Source organism: Dreissena polymorpha, chromosome 1 (genome assembly GCF_020536995.1).
Source record: "Dreissena polymorpha isolate Duluth1 chromosome 1, UMN_Dpol_1.0, whole genome shotgun sequence".
Lineage (NCBI taxonomy): Eukaryota > Metazoa > Mollusca > Bivalvia > Myida > Dreissenidae > Dreissena > Dreissena polymorpha.
In genome coordinates this window covers 14,866,056-14,881,568 of record NC_068355.1, presented here as the reverse complement: position 1 = coordinate 14,881,568, position 15,513 = coordinate 14,866,056, and the positions used below count along the sequence as shown (strand labels likewise).

The window sequence follows — 15,513 nt, the reverse complement described above, 5'->3', positions numbered from 1 at the left end:
GATCTAAAGGTAATTGCCCAGAAAGATTTATGTTCAGGAAATAATTTTAAAAAATGCAAGGAAGCTAAAAAATGGCTGTACAATAATTTATACTGTTTGAAAAGAAATAGATTCATGTGTATTATTGCATAAGAATAAGGTACATTTTTATCTTTTCACTTAAACAGTTTGAACAGTCAAATTATATATATAATTGTTTGATTTTCCATTATTACAGCTTTGAATACAGTTATCATTTAAAAAAGAAAAATGTATTAATATGATATTTTCCAGAAACTCGTAAATGTATACCCCTAACTGTGCCTTTCTGCTATCAATTCTGATACAGGTACCAAAACATAATTTTTAGAAGATATTTATGAGCATCAATCATCTATGCCAGCTATAAAATAATTGATAAGCATATCATAGATTATACTGCGCAAAGTGGTTTGTGGGAAAAATTAAGACTGATGCCAGAAAGCTTAATGGTTATTGGTTTGATGACTCGGGTTTAAAAATTAACCCTTTACCACTAACTTAAATATAATTAAAGACCTTTCCTACAAGATTTAAGTTTTAAAGGCTTCATTTCCAACCTTTAGATACTTTTGAGCAGAAAACAGCAGAAAACCTAAACAGACTGCGAGTTGCTCGCAGGCTGTTCTGGTTTTATGCTGGTTGCAAAAGCCATTTTCATTTTGCTTTTTATGAGGGGAAAGGGTTAAATAGTGTTGGTTTGATTGTCCAACTATAGTTTTTAGCTCGGCTGTTTTCAGAGAAAACCCGATGTATTGTCATAGCTAGCTCGTGGTCTGGCGTCATGCTAAAACATTTACATTTTGTTAACCTTTTGAACATTGGCTCTAAAATCAAACTGCTTCCACCTACAACTTTGAAACTTCATATGTAGATGCACCTTGATGCGTTCTACACTCCACACCCATTTTTGGTTCACAAGGTCAAACATCAAGGTCACTGTAACCTTTAAAAAAATAATCTGACAATCAGTCATTTTTTCAAAACTGCACCAGCAGCCGAGCGTTGGCACCCGTTATGCAGTGCTCTTGATCAATCAAAAAATGTTTTTACCCATGAATGACAATATTGTTTTTTTATTCCCCCGGTAGGGTGGCATATAGCATTTGAACTGTCTGTCCGTCCGTCCATCAGTCCGTCCGAAAACTTTAACATTGGCCATAACTTTTGCAATATTGAAGATAGCAACTTGATATTTGGCATGCATGTGTATCTCATGGAGCTGCACATTTTGAGTGGTGAAAGGTCAAGGTCATCCTTCAAGGTCAAAAGTAAAAAAATACAATCCAAGAGAAGTAATAAACTTTAAAAGGGAGATTATTTATCAAACTGCCAAATGATATATTGAAATTTTATTTCAAAGCGGCGCAATAGGGGGCATTGTGTTTCTGACAAACACATCTCTTGTTTAATGCAAAAACTCTATTAAAGGGGCCTTTTCATGTTTTGGTAAATTGACAAATTAATTTTTTTTGTCTGGGCTATTGCTCAGCAATTAATGACCGGAATTCAATTAAACTTTATGGGAAGCTTCACTACAAAGAGAAGATGTGCATATTATCAGCCGGTTCTGGTCGGATGATTTTTCACAGAGTTATGGTCCTTTGAAATTTTCCATTAACTGTACATATAGTGAAATTCTTGTCCCCCCAACTACTGACTGGAATTCAATGAAGCTTTATGGGAAGCTTAACTACCTTGAGGAGATGCGCATGTTATTTGTGGGTTCTGGTTAGATGATTTATTTAGAGAGTTATGGTCCTTTGAAATTTTTAAGTTGCTAAACCACATATCGTATTATTTTGTCCAAAGTTATGCCCCTCAAGACGTTTCCTTTTATCTGAATATATAGTGCAATATTGTGACCAAAAAAAACTTTAGGGAGCATCACCCGTCTCCGACTGTTTCTTGTTGTTTTAGTTATGATATTTGTGTGGAAACAATAATACTGAACATATACCATGATCTAAAATATACATTATATGCATCTTTTGACGATTTAATAACCTGAAAATTATAGAGCGTTTCAATGCGAAACGATTGAATAATTTGGAGAGTTCTGTTGTTGTCCTTATATTTTGTAAAACAGGGTTCGCCAAAACTTGAAAAATCTGTCAGTCATTTGGACTGACAGACTTGAAATTTTTGTCAGTCCGAATCAGTTTCTGTCAGTCCCACTGTCCGACTAAACTATAACAGCAAAACACAACAAAAGAGAGTACCTTTTGGGTGTTAATTGGTTATGATCAAATTAAAATACAATAAAAACATTTCCAAAGTCGATATAATGAAACAATTATTATATTAATAATAAACCACATATAAACCAAAGGCATGTCAAACTGTTTTTAGCCTCCAAAGCTCTACAAATCCGTGTTCTTGAAAAGTTAGGGTGACATCCAATCAATTTTGACTTAATTGCACACACCCATTCACACTACTTTGGATGACTTCAATTTCTGATTATTAGCCAATTTCTCAAGTTCTAAAACAACACCTATTGTTAAAATATTTTCTCTTAGCTGAGGTGGTTGATTTCCAGGTTCAATTAAATTAATGTCTTTCACGCCTATTACTTGATAGAAAGGCCCATGATTATTACCACCATCCATTCTTGTTGTCTGAAATAACACAAAACATAATAATACAATCTATCAACAACAAATTAACACATGTCCGAATTTTAAATTATCTGAAATATAGTACATTGGGTGGAAAAACTTCGTTTGATTTCAGAAATTGTTGGTATGTCAATTAAAATATATCCTTCCCAGAACAATATAATAATGAAACTATGTAACAGAAATGCTCACAAATGCCTGTTGAAACCAGTTTTCATGCGGTTTCTGTTGTGGAGAAATTAAATGGAACAAACAAAATGGCGGACGCACCCGGTTGCTTTTTAAACAAAGACCGTTGATTTTGAAATCGCATGTGATAGTCAATTCTAATCCAACTTTAAACATCAAAACATCAAAATGAAGGTAACAAACAATGGATTTTGACAGAAGTTGAACAAAACGCATTTACCTTCTATTAATCCAACAGAACATTATACACTTTGAGTGATCTTTTTGAAACCATTTTTCATCCGATTGTGTCGGTCAGTCGGACCGATTATCTTAAATCACTTGTCGGTCCTGAGAAAAATTTGCCCGTCAGGACCGGCGGACCGACGGTTTTGGCGAACCCTGGTAAAACTAGGAGGATTGCTTATATAAAGTATCCCTCATTGTATGAGCACGTATAGACAAGTAGTCTAAGCTGTAGACTTTTACTCCAGGACTCCATTTACTATGCCCCCCTTCGAAGAAGAGGGGGTATATTGCTTTGCACATGTCGGTCGGTCCGTCCACCAGGTGGTTTCCGGATGATAACTCAAGAATGCTTGGGCCTAGGATCATGAAACTTCATAGGTACATTGATCATGACTCGCAGATGACCCCTATAGATTTTGAGGTCACTAGGTCAAAGGTCAAGGTCACGGTGACCCGAAACAGCAAAATGGTTTCCGGATGATAACTCAAGAACACTTAGGCCTAGGATCATGAAGCTTGATAGGCAGATTGATCATGACTCGCAGATGACCCCTATTGATTTTCAGGTCACTAGGTCAAAGGTCAAGGTCACAGTGACCCGAAAAAGTAAAATGGTTTCCAGATGATAACTCAAGAACGCTTAGGCCTAGGATCATGAAACTTGATAGGTAGATTGATCATGACTTGCAGATGACCCCTATTGTAATTGATTTTCAGGTCACTAGGTCAAAGGTCAAGGTCACAGTGACCCGAAAAAGTAAAATGGTTTCTGGATGATAACTCAAATACGCTAATGCCTAGGATCATGAAACTTCGTAGGTAGATTGATAATGACTGGCAGATGACCCCTATTGATTTTCCGGTCACTAGGTCAAAGGTCAAGGTAACGGTGACCCAAAATAGTAAAATTGTTTCCAGATGATAACTTAAGAATGCTTATGGCTAGGATCATGAAACTTCATAGGTACATTGATCATGACTTGCAGATGACCCCTATTGATTTTCAGGTCACTAGGTCAAAGGTCAAGGTCAAAGTGACAAAAAACATATTCACACAATGGCTGTCACTACAACGGAGAGCCCATATGGGGGGCATGCATGTTTTACAAACAGCCCTTGTATTTTATATCTTTATATCATTTGGCAGGTACAGATGATTTTTACAAGGGAAGTAATATTTTTTAAAGGGATATAATGAAAAAAAAATTTGTATTTCAAAGCGGCACAGTAGGGGGCATTGTGTTTAGGACAAACACATCTCTTGTCTTTTTTATGTCCCCCAGTATATATTGGGGGACATAATGTTTTTGCCCTGTCTGTTGGTTTGTTTGTTTGCGACAAACTTTAGCATTTGCCATAACTTTTGCAATATTGAAGATAGCCACTTCATATTTGGCTTGCATGTGTATCTCCTGGAGCTGCACATTTTGAGTGGTGAAAGGTCAAGGTCATCATTCAAGGTCAAATATATGGGTCAAAATCGTCAAACTTTAACATTTGCCATAACTTTTGTAATATTGAAGATAGCAACTTCATATTTGGCTTGCAGTTTTTTTTTGGTGTCTTTTCGGACTAATGAAGTGAGGGAAAAAATAAGGTTGATTACTTCCTGCTCAAATAAAATATGATACCAATTTTTGAATGAGAACACGTACCGCAATGTCAAGTGTTGCTTGAAATTTGTTTCCTCTTTCCCAATAAAAGCAAAGTCGAATGCTCTTACTTTTTGTTTTATTTTAGCCCACTAAGGTTTTTGAGAATCTTTAAATCTCAAAAAAAAAAAATTCTAGGCACAGAAGAACATAAATATAAAAATTGGAAAAAGAAGAGTAGAAGCTCTTTTGTCTTCTAATTGTAAAAAATTAAATTAACTGAGCTCAACTCCAGAGTATTAAAACAAAATAACTTTTCTCAAAATCACAGGAGTTCAAGCTTAATTCCACTGTACATACCCGGGTAGGTAGGTTTCATGTTTCATCATGCGCATATTGCATAAATCAAAATATTAAGGAGAAAAATATATTAAGTAGTTGATAAGGATTGAAAAAACTAGTTACAGAACCATTCAAACTTGTGCAAAAAGTAGAAACAAACAAAAAGATCATGCTCTGTGAAATGGGGGTTTAATGCATGTTCATAAATTGTCGTCCAAGATAAGTCTGTGCAGTCTGCACAGGCTAATCAGGGACGACACTCTCTGCTTAAATGATATATTTTGTTTAAAGAATGTCTCTTTTAAGCAAAAATCCACTTTAGAATGATGTCATCCCTGATTGGCCAGTGCATTAGCCTGAGCAGAATGCACATGCTAATCCAGGACAACATGTAACGCATGCATGAAACCTCTTTTTCACAGAAAACGGCCCAAATATTAAAAAGTCGTAGTACTATGTGCACAGAAGTATCGGTACAGCCCGTCTGTAGATTTGCCACCGATTTTCATTGTTTTACATGGAAAAAAGAGTGGCAAACGGTGGAGTATTGGAACATCAAATTTGATGAAAATTGGTGGAAAACTGTGAAAAAAAAGAGGACAGTAAAAGAATTTACATCATCGATGGTATTTGGTGGCATTTTCTGGCAAACGGTGGAGTATTGAAACAAAATGCCATCGTTTGCCATCCAGTGGAAAACGATGTAAAATTTTACATTGTTTTCCAAGGACCATGGCAAACAGTGGAGTATTGAAACAAAATGCCATCGTTTGCCATCCAGTGGAAAACAATGTAAAATTTTACATCGTTTTCCACAGACCATGGCAAACGGTGGAGTATTTCAACAAAATGCCATCGTTTGCCATCCAGTGGAAAACGATATACAATTTTACATCGTTTGCCACAGACGATGGCAAACGGTGGAGTATTTGGACAAAACGCCACCGTTTGCCATCCAGTGGGAAATGGTGTAATATTTTGCACCGTTTGCCACAGACGATGGCAAATGGTGGAACAAGATGTACAATTAGTCATTGTTTTACGGATATTGATGGCACTTTGCATTCTCAGTTTGAATGTCACCTAACTGAAAAAACGATAAATAAAATACAAATTAGGTAAAGAAATAATGTATAACAATTTATTATTTGAAGTAGACAATGGATATATACACTCTTAACAAAACAGAATATTTCTAGTACTCTAGTGTTTCACAGTCCTTCGTTTTATTTCACTCCTCCCTTTACAGGCTGCAGAACAACTTCTTTGCAGCCTTACTGGCATCTGTTATGCCAGTGATGTCTAATAGCAGCTGGGCCTAAAATAAATGTTTACATTAAATTCTGTAACTTTATATAACAAGTTTGAATTCCTTACTTTCCTTTTTGCTCAAAGAAAATTAGTTCTTTTACCAGCACTTTTCTGTGACATAATAAGACATTAAAATAATTTTACAAATTACAGAGTAAAGATAAAATTGTTTGAATCTGTTATAAGTGAATTGAGATCAGTTAGCAATAACTAATGCTTCAGTTTGCCACCGCATACTGTAGCTTTAAGTTATATACTTTTTGTAATAATTACTTTTGTGTACCCACCATTATTATGTCCTGTTGACAAGCAGGTCTTGACAATCTGGTTGAGGATCTGGTTGTTGTTGCTGGATTTGTTTTTGCTGCGGTTGTTGTTGCTGGGGTGGTTGTTGCTGCTGCTGGGTTGATTGCTGCTGGAGTTGTTGTTTTCGCTGCTGCAGTGGTTGATGCTGTTGGAGAAGTTGCTGCTGTTGGAGAAGTCGCTGCTGAAACTGTTGCTAATGCTCTGTAAGTCGGCCATCAAGCTGTCGAAAAAGTATGACAAACCATAGAAATCAATAAATCTGTAGTCATCTACCCTTAATATTGAAGTCCTACTGGTTACTCAAATAAATGTAATTTTGATCTTATATTACGTTTTGAATAAGTCAATTTAGGAGATAAAGTGTCAGGTTGCGGGATAGCTCAGTCTGTAGAACACCAGCTAAGTTAATGAGCACTTTTTTGCTCAGGTTAGATTAAAACTAAACAAAATTATGACAAAATATATTTAACACATTATCTTTTTATTTTAACTTAATTTGTTGGAATGATTAGTACAAATTTAATATTGCTACAATTATAATGATGTTTAATTCTAATTTCTATTGGTATGAAAATGCACTGTAAAACATAAGAATTTAATTTATTAATTTATTAATATAAACATTAACATCATTGATGAACATTGAGTGCTCATCATGCACAGCACAAAACTCCCTTTAAGCATCAGTTCCCTAGAATGATAAACTTCCAATACTACATTCAACCTTATTAATTTCTACACATTAGGTCTAATTACTTCCTTAATCAAGCTGCAAACTGCACTTATTGTAAATTCGTATTACATCATTTAAATTAATATTTGCCATAAATATCACATCCAAAAAAGGTCTACAATGATGACATAAGAAGCATTAATTTTAAGGAATATTTACAAATATTTGCACAAACCTTCAGTTGTTGTTCTTTTCCTAGACAGACTGCTGAAACACTGTATTCATCACTCTTTAACAACACTTCATGTCACTATCCAAATGATATTAATTATACATTTATAATTTTAATAAATTGTTGGTAATGGAATAACTCATCTCTACTGTTTGTGAAATTAATTTAATTTCATTTTAACAACAAGTTTAACGTGTATATTTTCTAACATGTGTACCGTCCAGTATTTCAAACCAAGAGGAAAACTATCTGTGTTTGAATTCAGCCAATTAGAAAAGGCTGTTAAGCCAACAACACACAGTGGTTATCAGATAGTTTGTAAACCTTAGCTGTAGTGGCTGTAGTTTGATATTCAGAGAGAATGTATGTAACTTGAACAGGGTTAAGACATTTTAATTTGTAGAAATTGCTTTGCAAGTTACAACAACTACTACTGCTGCTACAACAACAACAACAACTGCTGCTGCTACTGCTGCTGCTACTGCTGCTGCTACTGCTTCTACTACTGCTGCTACTACTGATGCTACTACTGATGCTACTACTGCTGCAACTACTGCTGCTACTTCTGCTGCTACTACTGCTGCTACTACTGCTACTACTACTGCTACTACTACTGCTACTACTACTGCTACTACTACTACTGCTGCTGCTACTACTACTACTACTACTACTACTACTACTACTACTACTACTACTACTACTACTACTACTACTACTACTACTTCTACTACTACTACTACTACTACTTCTACTACTACTACTACTACTACTACTACTACTACTACTACTACTTCTGCTACTACTACTACTTGTAACTACTACTGCTACTACTACAACTATTACTACTTCTACTACTATCACTACCACCACCACCACCAACACCACAGATACTACAACAACTACAAAACTGCTGTTACAACAATAACTACAAAAATAACAACAGCAACTACTACTACTTCTACTACTTGTACTGCTGCTGCTGATGCTACTACTACGACGACAATGATGACAACGACGACACCGCCGACTACTTCTACTGCTACTACTGCTTCTACTACTTCTACAACTACTACTACTTCTACTACCACCACTACTGATACAACAACTTCTCCTACATCTACAACAACAACTATTACTATTACTACTACTACTTTTACAACTACTACTACTGCTACAACTTCTATCACTACTACTACTACTAGCTATACTACTGCTGCTACTGCATCTGCTACTACTACTATTTCTACTACTACTTCTACTACCATCATACCACTACTTCCGCCACCGCCACTGATACAACTACAAATGCAACTGCTACTGCTCTTACAACAAGAAACAGCACTCTGAGATTTGTTTTTAAATGCCTATGTCCAGAATACTTGTAAAAAAATGACAAACAGTGTTTTCCGCACACATCTGACTTCTGAAATAGCCTGAAATAACTAGTCCTAACTTTCCGCATATAAGTGTATTTTCCGTATACAAAATCAAGCTTTGCAAACGAAAATCTACTTTCCGCCTATAAAAACCAAATGTTCGCAAAAATATGCGGACAAATTTTCTTGAGCATCCGCAATCTCATAAAAAATCAAATATCCGCACATTTCAGTCTTTTTCCCCATTATTCCGCATATTTTCTTCATTATTCCGCATATTTCTGAATATTTTTACTCGTTTTCCGCATGGAATTGCGGAAATGTCATTTAATTATATGAACATTCAATTTAAATTAAAAGAACTGTTTTTCGTTTTCTGTTCTGTCAGAGAGCATTTTGTTTGAAAATGTTCTAAGTTTTTTTTCCATCGTTTGCCACTCAGGTTTTCTTGCAAAATTTTCTAAGAGCCATTTTCTCCTATTCAAAATGTACATTTTCCACTTCAAAAAATGACAAAGTCCTATTTTTCACCGTTTGCCATCAAATTTCCACCGTTTTACATCGAATGCCACTGTTGATTTCCATCGATTAGTGGAAAACGATGGCATTTCACCATTTTCCATCGTTTTCCATCAAATTTTCACTGTTTGCCACCCTTTTACATGGCGGACGGTGGCATTTGGTGGAAAGTGGTGGCAAATCTAGAGACGGGCGGCATAGTAAATAAACTAATTTTAGGTACAGTTTTTTTTTCTTAAGTATGCTTTAAAATATGTCAATAGCTGATTAGAATTAGTATTACTTGTTATATATCCAACACTGTGAATGAATTATGTCTTGTGTATACAATTATATTTTTTCTATTCTGTAATCAAAGTTTTAGAATGGAAATTTATCATTTGCATCAATTTAATGCCATGATTTTAAGTCCTTGGCATATAAAAGTACCTCCAAAATGCATTGTTTTCCAGTCAAATTAAAAATTGATGATTGTTGCTCTGGCTGAAGTACTTCATGATTTGTTGTGTTCTGGAAACCTCAGAGGTCTTTGATTATTAAGTGACATGTAGGTATTAGTTTCACTTGTTGCTAGAAGTGCAAGATACTACTAAGCTTTTAAAAAAGTGATTATCTAGACTGCTTTGATTACAATTTTTTACAGTCAGAATAGTATATGGTGAACCTGTTGTTTTGCAGATTCTAACAGTTACCTCCCATGTTAAATATACTAACCAATGGGAAATTTGTTATGTTGAATAGCAACATTGTTTGTGTAAAAACATAATGCATCTTGGGTCTTTCCTCTTTTCGCTGTAGATTCAATGTAGAAAGCAAGTGATGTCCCTGCATAAGCCAATCCAGCATGACTAATTTATGCAGATGTGCTAATCTCGATTTTTGGTACATGTATCTGTCATTGAAAGGAAGTCTCTAATTAGAAAAATGTAGTTTAGGCAGGAGGTGTTATCCTTGATTAGCCTGCTGGCACATGTGCATTGTTATTTCTTCCCAGAGGATGTCCTACAGGATTTTCATCCCTGATTGCCCGTGACGTGTTCACACGACTATTGGCTGGTGACCTTCAGCAGTTTTGTACAGAGAACAGTTTGAATAACGGAGGGGATAGTGAGACAACTGGGGGCAAGGATGAAAGAAATGAACAATACAAGAAAGTCAAAGGTGTGTGTTGTCTACTTTGTAAATTCCAAGCCTGAAACATTGTCGCAAATGCTTATTTTTTTATATAAATTTATTAAATGATGAATACAGCTTAGCTCAGTAGATGTAATGCGGGGCTACACATTCGGGGATTGCAGGTTTGATCACTAGCTTGGCGGCATAACTTGTGGGGTGATTAGTAAAGAAATCCTTTCTAAGGCCATTCTCCCCCAATGGCTGATTCCAATACTAGTACCCGAACTTACCCAATAAAAGTGTGAGTTGCTTCACTAAATGATATGAGTGCAATACTGATGAAAGCAGTGACCCCAACCCCAAAACACAAACAAAACATGAGCCGCGCTCTGTGAATAGGGGGTTTATTGCATGTGTTCCCCCTAATCAGGGTATTTGGAATCAAATGCCATTGGCAAATAACAATATAATTGCTGTATATTTCAACAGAGTATGATGCAGAGATACTTCAGAAACACCTTCTGTTGTTGCTGGAAGCAGTGTGCAAGTTATGGCTCGCCAACTTTCCCGTGTTCAGCGTCAGTGGGCGAGAGCCAGTCGTGTCGTTCCATGCCATCAAGAACACACGGCGTAAGATGGAGGACACGCATGTCATTATACCGGACCTCAATGCGCTCTTCGGAATCACGGTACTGCAATTATCGTTTCAGCTTATAATGTGCTAGTTTTGTATTTATTGCACTTAAACTCTTCATATGTCAATTATACAGACTGTCATTGATAAAGTTGTCTCCCTTGGGGCATTTTTAGCTCACCTGATTGCTCAGGTGAGCTTTTGGGATCGGTCTTTGTCCTTCTTCCGTCCGTTCTTCCGTTCTCACGAATGATACATTGTGCAACTTTTTTTATGCCTAGATATACATTGTGTGTCTTAATTTCATTGTGCGACTCGTCGCACAATACATTTGCCCAAAGTTCGTCAAAATGTGTCTTGTGCAACTTTAAACCTATCTGGAGAAGTCGCACAACGTTTTTGTCCAAAATGTGTCCAAAGGAATTCCATGTAAAACTGTCTATGCGATGGACGAGACCGTAACTTTTATTTTTGCAAGTGTCCGTGAAAGTTTGAGCGTCTATATTTGAGGCAATCAGAAGCCTGTTTATAAAAAAGACGAGCCAATGAACACCAGGCTTTCTGATCGACGCATGCGCGTGCACCTGCATTCTCCCGCGTGATGGACATGTGGCTTTTGTGTGTAGTGGGACTGTTTTAAACGTCGCAGAAACCAACATAACGGATTTATATTTTATAGAACCATATGTGAGGTAAGTTTCGTATGTTTACTTTCTATATGTATAATCCATTTAGATGTTTTCTTTTTGTGAATGACTTATGGCATCCAGTTTAAGCAATGAAAACAGGAATAAACAAGGTCATTTTGAAATGTTTTATTGGCCACACAGTGATCGGGAAATGCAATATTTAATTTGTGTCTCATTTTTTTTACATCCAATATGCCATAAGCACATCTAATTTTAAAAGAGTAAATGCACATTGCTTTCAATAGTTGTTAATAATTTTGCTGTTTTTTCACGCGCACCTGCTCGTCGTTAGCAACATTAAAAAGACGCCACCATTTTGTTTGTAAACAACTTTGCTGCAGCAAATTTTTTTTATATGGAAAAAAAGTAAAGCGGCGTTGTGGGGCGGCAGCCACCATAATTAGATTTTAATTAGATTAGACAAACTGTAAATGCCGAACTGGTCAAACCCGAATGCCAAAGTGGCATTTAATTACGATGCCGAAGTAACCAGGTGCCGAAGAAACAAGCTATCTGTCAATTGTAACCATTACCAGTGTGTCTTAAAATGTGGCTTTTCCAGGGAAACCATGTGTTGGCTGACTACATGTTTAAGTTTTACATCTTACGAGCAAATAAATGTGTATTGCTCAAGCAAAAACGTTGATCATTACACTGTTTTCAGTGAAACATATTATCGATTATAAAGATTGCATTAAATGTGAAGTTGGATATCTTTTATTTGAACAACATTAATTGAACATAAAGCTAAAACAATTTCCCCTTTTTCTTGAAAACAATGTTAAATTCCCCTACATGAGGGCCCCCGTCCCTTGAAATGTTATTAGGGTTGTGTAATGATATCTAGGTTAAGTTTAAATCTGGGTAAAGTTTGTCACCAGATGAACTATTAAAAAAATATGAGTTTATAAAACAAGAGGAACAGAACTGTTTAGTTTTCTTTGACAGTGTTCATTTTGTTTTTATGTGAGTAGCTGGTGCATTGCTGATATATAATTTGCAGTTGAAAGTTATTACTTAAATAAATATACATGTAAATATAAATTTTACATTCAACACAAACACACAATGTACTTGCATGAACATTTTGTTTGTAAATAATTCTGAGGTAAATGCAGGGCCTTTTTTCAGCCCAATTTACAGCCTTGATAGTCGACCAATGCAAATACTAGAAGAGAAAATATTATAGTTATTGTGTTTATAAAATGTTTAACTTTTATTGGAATATTCAATGCTGGTCTAAGTTCTGTGCATTTTCACACTATGATCAATGTAAAAAATTAAGATGGTGCAAATTGATAAATAAAAGACTGAGTGAACTGTAATTTTTCCTAAGGATATAAAATTATCAGTTGGAAAGTAAAGCAGTCTTGTTGCTTTCTACAAATCAACTTGTGTGGATAATACCACAGGATTGCAAATACAAACAATTCTTTCAAACTACTGATATTGAGCTGATTTTTAGCTCGGCTGTTTTTGGAGAAATACCGAGGTATTGTCATAGCCAGCTCTTCGTCCGCCGTCTGCCGTCCGCGTCGTGCTGAAACCTTGACATTTGTCTCTAAAGTCAAAGTGCTTCAACTTACAACTTTGAAACTTCATTTGTAGGTGCACCTTTAGGAGTTCTATACGCAACACCCATTTTTGGGGTCACTAGGTCAGAGGTTAAGGTCACTGTGACCTCTAAAAAAACAATTCTGACAATCTTTTATTCAAAACTGCACCCGCAGCCGAGCGTTGGCACCCGTTATGCGGTGCTCTTGTTTTAATTCCAGTGGTATGGGTAGTTTTACATTCTCTTGAAAAACGCCCTGAAATACTTTTATTGTGGGATTGTTTATTCGTTATGTATTTGGTTTGTGCGTTTGGGTAGAGCCACCAACCTTCAGTAACTTCCCAAATTTTAGGGTAGGAGTGTCCCGCTGAGACTTCCGAAATGTGACCCAACTCTGATAAAGTAGACCCCATTTTGATACAAGATTTTTTTTAAAGCAGACCCATTTGTATACGACACTGTTGAGAAAGTGGACCCATTTCAATACAAGAATTTTGATAAACTGGACCCATTTCAGTACTAGAATTTGATAAAGTGGTCACATTTCATTCTAGAATTTTAATCTCTATCATATCAATATTGTATACTTATTGAATTATGCAAATATTTATGTTGTTTTGATATATTATAAAGAGCGTTCTTACGTATGTCTGGAAATTAATTGTTTTCTTAATTTGCTTTCAAAGCCTGTGATAACGATTTCATGATTCCACACATAATCAAAATTTTCTACAAAAAATATATAATTATCCTTGATGTCACCATGGCAGAGTATTATTCCATGTACACATGTAGCATAAAGTCGGTTATTTTGACAGTCGTCAAATTCCAACACAATTTTCATAAATCATTTGCAGTAACTGCACTTTTCCCGGCACTTTTAGATTATGTAACGATTTCGTCACTTCCAGTCATGTTTCTGCATCTTTCTCGCTACTGATTGATACCCATTTATGTAAAAGAATGACATTTATCATTCCCGTTTTGATACTGATACTTTCAAATCTATATGCATTTATATACAAGCAAATTTCTGATTTCATTACCCATATCTATACTTAGATGCTCAAAACCATACCCATATTTATAATTTTAGTCGAAAAACACACCCCAAAAAATCGGCACACCCCTGTATACCGTATATAGGAAGTTAAACCCCGGGTCTGGAGTGCACCTAATTACGTTCAGAGTTATTCATTATTCAAAGATTGAAGGGAGGTATATAGGAGTTGGCTTTAGATTGTCCGTGTTAAGTTTCCAAATTATAAATTGGCGTCTGATATTATTGTACACTTATACTTGATTTCAACAATAACTCACTTGATGATCAGTACAGTTACACACGTTATGGACATGACAGTTACTTAGATTATTAAAATTAAAGTCACACAATTTATGGACATGACAGTCACTTAGGTTATGGACGTTAAAGTCACACGTCACACCTGCGTTATGGACATGACAGTTGGCCAGTTTAATAAAATTAAAGTCACACAATTAATGGACATAATAGTCACTTAGGTTATGGACGTTAAAGTCACACACGTTATGGACATGGCAGTTTAATAAAATTAAAGTCACACAATTTATGGACATGACAGTCACACAACTTACGGACATTACAGTTCCTTAGATTATTAACATTAAAGTCACAAAATTTATGGACATTACAGTCACTTAGGTTATGGACGTTAAAGTGATACAAGTTATAGACATAACAGTTACTTAGTTAAATAAAATTTAAGTCACACAATTTATGGACATGACAGTCACTTAGATTATGGACAATTAAGTCAAACAACTTATGGACATTACAGTGACACAACTTACGGTCATTACAGTTACGGTACTTAAATTATTAACATTAAAGTCACACAATTTATGGACAATTAAGTCACACAACTTACGGACATTACAGTGACACAACTTACGGTCATTACAGTTACTTAGATTATTAACATTTAAGTCACACAATTTATGGACATGACAGTCCCTTAGGTTATGGACAATTAAGTCACACAACTTACGGATATTACAGTGACACAACTTAAGGTCATTACAGTTACTTAGATTATTAACATTAAAGTCACACAATTTATGGACATGACAGTC

At 35.6% G+C, this 15,513-nt stretch overlaps 2 protein-coding genes and 1 long non-coding RNA gene across 4 annotated transcripts in view; 2 read left to right on the top strand and 1 right to left on the bottom strand.

Annotated features, from left to right (window-relative positions):
• Positions 1 to 15,513, top strand: part of LOC127872055 (uncharacterized) — a 207,360-nt gene that overhangs the window by 29,483 nt on the left and 162,364 nt on the right. The window lies entirely within an intron of this gene.
• The window catches only part of LOC127871918 (uncharacterized), a 55,437-nt gene that overhangs the window by 7,879 nt on the left and 32,045 nt on the right, over positions 1 to 15,513 (top strand). For both annotated transcript variants that reach the window (XR_008045617.1, XM_052415200.1), the window contains exons 2-3: positions 10,402 to 10,568; positions 11,013 to 11,212. Coding sequence is in view for 1 of the 2 variants with exons in the window: in XM_052415200.1 (XP_052271160.1) it covers positions 10,402 to 10,568; positions 11,013 to 11,212 (367 nt within the window). In the remaining variant the exon portion in view is untranslated. The remainder of the gene's footprint in view (positions 1 to 10,401; positions 10,569 to 11,012; positions 11,213 to 15,513) is intronic.
• Positions 6,118 to 7,787, bottom strand: LOC127872024 (uncharacterized transmembrane protein DDB_G0285607-like). The gene is made up of 3 exons (XM_052415381.1): positions 7,516 to 7,787; positions 6,589 to 6,827; positions 6,118 to 6,308 (listed from the first exon to the last, which is right to left on the bottom strand). Exons 2-3 carry the CDS (start codon positions 6,821 to 6,823, stop codon positions 6,265 to 6,267), a joined length of 279 nt encoding a protein of 92 aa, XP_052271341.1. The 5' UTR covers positions 6,824 to 6,827; positions 7,516 to 7,787; the 3' UTR covers positions 6,118 to 6,264.

Coding starts and splice junctions, on each gene's coding strand:
- LOC127872024 (XM_052415381.1), bottom strand. CDS start 6,823: ATGGCCGACTTACAGAGCATTAGCAACAGTTTCAGCAGCGACTTCTCC. Junction 6,309..6,588: donor GTCAACAGGACATAATAATG/GTGGGTACACAA, acceptor CATTTATTTTAG/GCCCAGCTGCTATTAGACAT.